Source organism: Triticum urartu, chromosome 3A (assembly GCF_056163025.1).
Source record: "Triticum urartu cultivar PI428250 chromosome 3A, HENAU_Tu73, whole genome shotgun sequence".
Taxonomy (NCBI): Eukaryota; Viridiplantae; Streptophyta; class Magnoliopsida; order Poales; family Poaceae; genus Triticum; species Triticum urartu.
In genome coordinates, this window is record NC_141875.1 from 512,242,457 (window position 1) to 512,246,560 (window position 4,104).

At 50.0% G+C, this 4,104-nt stretch overlaps 1 protein-coding gene across 1 annotated transcript; it reads left to right on the top strand.

Annotated features, from left to right (window-relative positions):
• Nucleotides 1–821: 821 nt before the first annotated feature.
• LOC147980315 (uncharacterized) lies at nucleotides 822–3,178 on the top strand. The gene is made up of 2 exons (XM_087515554.1): nucleotides 822–878; nucleotides 2,483–3,178. The coding sequence occupies exons 1-2, from the start codon at nucleotides 822–824 to the stop codon at nucleotides 3,176–3,178; spliced, it is 753 nt and encodes a 250-aa protein (XP_087371680.1).
• The last annotated feature ends 926 nt before the right edge of the window (nucleotides 3,179–4,104 follow it).

A 4,104-nucleotide genomic window follows, 5' to 3' on the forward strand; every position in this document is an offset into this window, starting at 1 on the left:
TATGTGAGGGCAGAAAATCTAATCCTGGAGACCTTTTACTATGTGAGGGAAGCAAATCTAATCCTAGAGACCTTTTACTATGTGAGGGCAGCAAATCTAATCCTGGAGACCTTTTACTATGTGAGGGCAGCAAATCTAATCCTGAGACTTTTTACTATGTGAGGGCAGCAAATCTAATCCTGAGACCTTTTACTATGTGAGGGCAGCAAATCTAATCCTTGAGACCTTTTACTATGTGATGGCAGCAAATCTAATCCTGGACATACTCTGTTGACTTCTCCACCAGCCGCCACTTTCTATCCTTTTTTCAACCAATAATAGATCTGTTCATTATCCAGTTTGTACTGTGTTTTCCCATTATTTCCCTTTTCAACCAAGAGACCGGTTGGGTATCCGGTCTCTACTACTTTCACCATATTATTTCCTCTTTGAATCAAGTCCTAGATTCATGCTACAACGTTCCCCCCTTTCTTCGTTGTTTGAACAAAGCCCTAGATTCGAATGCATGAAGTAGTTTTACCTCTAATAATACTAAAAATTTAGGTGGCTTTGGAAGAGCTGATGGCAGTAGAAAAAGATGCACATGCAGACACGTGGGGAGCTGGGGCAGTAGAGCAAGGCCGCTTTCGAAGAACTTATACCTGAGGGTCGCCGGGATGTCGGCGGCGGCTGGTCGGATCTGCGGACAATACGGCAGGGAGGAAGAAGGGTCGGAGGACCTCCCGAGCCGGCGCTGTGTCGGAGAGAACGGCACGGGCAGAGGATCGGGCCCCTCCGGCAGCTATGGGTTTCCTCCCTCGGCGGCGATGACCGCATGAACGATGCGCGCGGTCGCCAGCACCGTCTGGAAACGCTGCGCGGTGCGGGGCCGCAGGCCGGTGCCTTGGATGATTTGGCACAGCCGACTGCCGCTCGCGTCCATCGCCTCCATAGGTGCTTGTGGCTTCTGGTCACTTGGTCTTGGATTGGAGTGAGCATTGTTGCGCAGAGACTTGGGGGTAGATGGATTGGAGTGGTGGGGCTATACTAGGAAGTAGTTGTACGTACTAGTACAATAGTGGGCACACATAGCAATTTTGTCTCATGCAAGAGCCTGGCTATATGCGTGCTCCAATGTTCGCAACTGCAACGTTCGGTTTGCGCTTGGCTCTTCGCCTCTTCGAGAAGACGAACAATGATGTTACTACTACTGCTTCTACAGTGTTGAATCCACTGCTGCATGTCCGTCCACCGCGAGCGGGACAGATAGCTTATTGTAGAAGTACTACTAAGCAAAAGCCTGTCCTCGTTTGCGAGCAACCATGCGCATGGGTGAGGGAGAAGGCGTGTAGTAGAATCAAGCTTCTCCTCGTTGTACGAGTTGACGAGACACATCATAGCACTGGCCCCACATGCTTGCCTCTAAACTTGGCTGAAAGACCCGCAGTGTACAATATATTTGCTGCAATCTCTAACATTTACCCACCACAAATTAAAATATATGTGGTCGTATGCATCGTTCTGATGCAGAGGCCGGGGAGTCCCCCCTTTTCGAAAAAAACAAATTAAAATATATATTCCTGTCTTGACCAGATGAGCGTGCACACTACAATCACCAGGGTGCCAGGTAGAGCCAGAAGACTATTTTAATTAAAAAAAAACTTCGAGACGGCCACATAGCATGGAGCCGACCCCAACGATTTTAAGCTTACAGGCACGGTACACGCTATCCTAGACTACTCTACACATGAAACTGCCACACGAGCGTCCGGGCTGCGCTTGGCTCTTCGCCTCTTCGGGAAGTCGAACAATAATGGAGTACTACTGCACTGGAGGAGTACTACAGTACACTTCTGGCCATCTGACACCGGTTGAACTGCTGCATGTCCACCGCGTGCGGGAGGGAGAGCGTGTAGCGAAAGCTTCTCCTAGTCTTGCCAGCCACCACGCTCCTGGGCGAGGGAGGGACGCTCTTTCCTTTCCGTGTATGACAGGTGGGCCCGATAGGTGTGTGGCCAACCTGTCATACAGCCAAAGGCAGGTGCAGTTAAGTCCGCGAGGGAGAGGATAATCAAACTTCTCGTTGATGTACGAGTTGACGCGACACATCAAAGCATTACACTCGATATATTTCAATAATTTGCGTTTACCGATGCATTAATTACAACACATGCATGCATGCCGTGACTCTCCTTTTGGTACTTGCATGTGTTGATTTAATGCACCTTGAAGTAGTATAAAATATGTGACAGTAAAGCTTTGTAATACCCTGGCCCAAGTCGAGAGATGGTTGTGCACGAGGAGGGCGAGATCATGCAGACCGAACAGGACCCGACGATGGAGCTCTCCAAGGTCTCGATGGACCTCACCGTGCTCCACTGCCCCTTGTGCCTCCGCCCCTTGACGCCTCCAGTGTATGAGGTTCGAATACACCTCGTCCGTTCGGCTGATTGAGCAAGGTGCAGGTTTCTTGATTGATGTGTTGTTCGATTGATTTCTGCAGTGCAAGGGAGGGCACCTGGCCTGCACGGACTGCCGCGTCGAGCGCCCCGGGAACCAGAGGCCGTGCCAGAAGTGCGAGCGCGGCGGTGGCTTCGACGTGCGGAACACGGCGGTGGACTCCGTCCTTTCGTCACTGAGGGTGGAGTGCCCGCACGAAGGCTGTGGGCTCTACGTCACTTACCACAATCTCGCCGATCACCAGAGCGTGTGTCCGCTCGCGCCCTACAAATGCCCCGTGCCCGTCTATGGCTACGAAGGCCCGCCGCCGGTGCTCTACCACCACATCAGCACCGCGCATCCCATGCCCGTGGACAAGATCCAGTACGGCAAGGTGCTCCAGCTCCAAGTGCCACTGTCGGAGCCACGACTCTTGCTGCTCGTGGAGGAGGACCGCCGCACGTTTTTCTTGGTCGGCAGCGTGCTCGACATCGGCGCGCCTATCGCCATGTTGGTCGTCTGCATCAGAGCGAGGGCGTCCCCACTGCCGCACTACGTGGCCAAGCTGTGGGCGAATGGCCCGCCGGGGGAGCCCAAAGGCACGACCGATGCCGTCAAGGTGGAAATGGAGGTGACAAGCAGCAAGGATCCCGGCGACGTCGACGTGCAGGATCTGACCTTCTTGACAGTTCCGCCCAAGCTGCTGGCCGGGGCTAAGCTTGTGTCCCTCCACATTCAGATTGACAAGCTCACGTCCTAAATGTTTCTAGAGTGCCTTCTATTTATCTTAGTAATATGCTAATATAGGGATTACCTTGGTCTACTTTAGCTTAAGAAATGGTTGGTTTTGGTGGCGATGCAGCAATTACTTCGACATTAGATCAGTAATTTCCAACAGTCGAATGGATATTTTGTGTCTGTTGGATATAAAGTTCCTTTGGGTAAGAAGTACTACTCGTCATCAAAGTGGATAAAAGGAGATGTATGTAGACGTATTTTAGTTCTAGATACGTCCCTTTTTATCCATTTTGATGACAAGCACTCCCTCCGTTCCACAATACATGCCTTCCATTTGTCAAAATATAGATGTATCTAGACATGTTTTAGTATACAGGTACATCCATGATAGAGCCAATCGGATGGTTGAGAACACTACAATTTGTAGCTACAGATGCGTGTGTGACTCCCAGATGCAGAGGCCCGGGGTCATCATCCTCCTTTTCGAGAAAAAATAGACGCGTGTGTGAGAGTACGAGTGCTTGTGTGCACCTCTTCTCTTCCTGTATAACGTACTACTAAACACAGAGTACAAGTTTTTGTGGGTGGCACGATGGTGCGTGCAAGAAGTCCCGAGAGATAGGTTTAATGCGTCTGAAAAAAAGACTAGCCTAGAGCCCGCCACGCGGCTATTCCTGTCGAACGCCCCATTAACCATAAGATATGTATACGACGGTGCCAGGTATTGCACGTACACAGCAGTACTCCCTCCTTTCCGGTTTCTAGGGCTTAATTCAAAAATCTCACCAACCAAGATGGTGAGTGGTGGAATATTTTTTGTAGTTTGCAAAATCACCTAATTAATGCTTTTGTTTTTCTCAAAAAATAATGTTTATCAATGCATTAATTGCAATGCATGCATGCATAAAGTACATGCTTTGGTCAATTTTCTCTTAATACTTGCATGCA

Coding starts and splice junctions, on each gene's coding strand:
- LOC147980315 (XM_087515554.1), top strand. CDS start 822: ATGCGCGCGGTCGCCAGCACCGTCTGGAAACGCTGCGCGGTGCGGGGC. Junction 879..2,482: donor CGGTGCGGGGCCGCAGGCCG/GTGCCTTGGATG, acceptor TGATTTCTGCAG/TGCAAGGGAGGGCACCTGGC.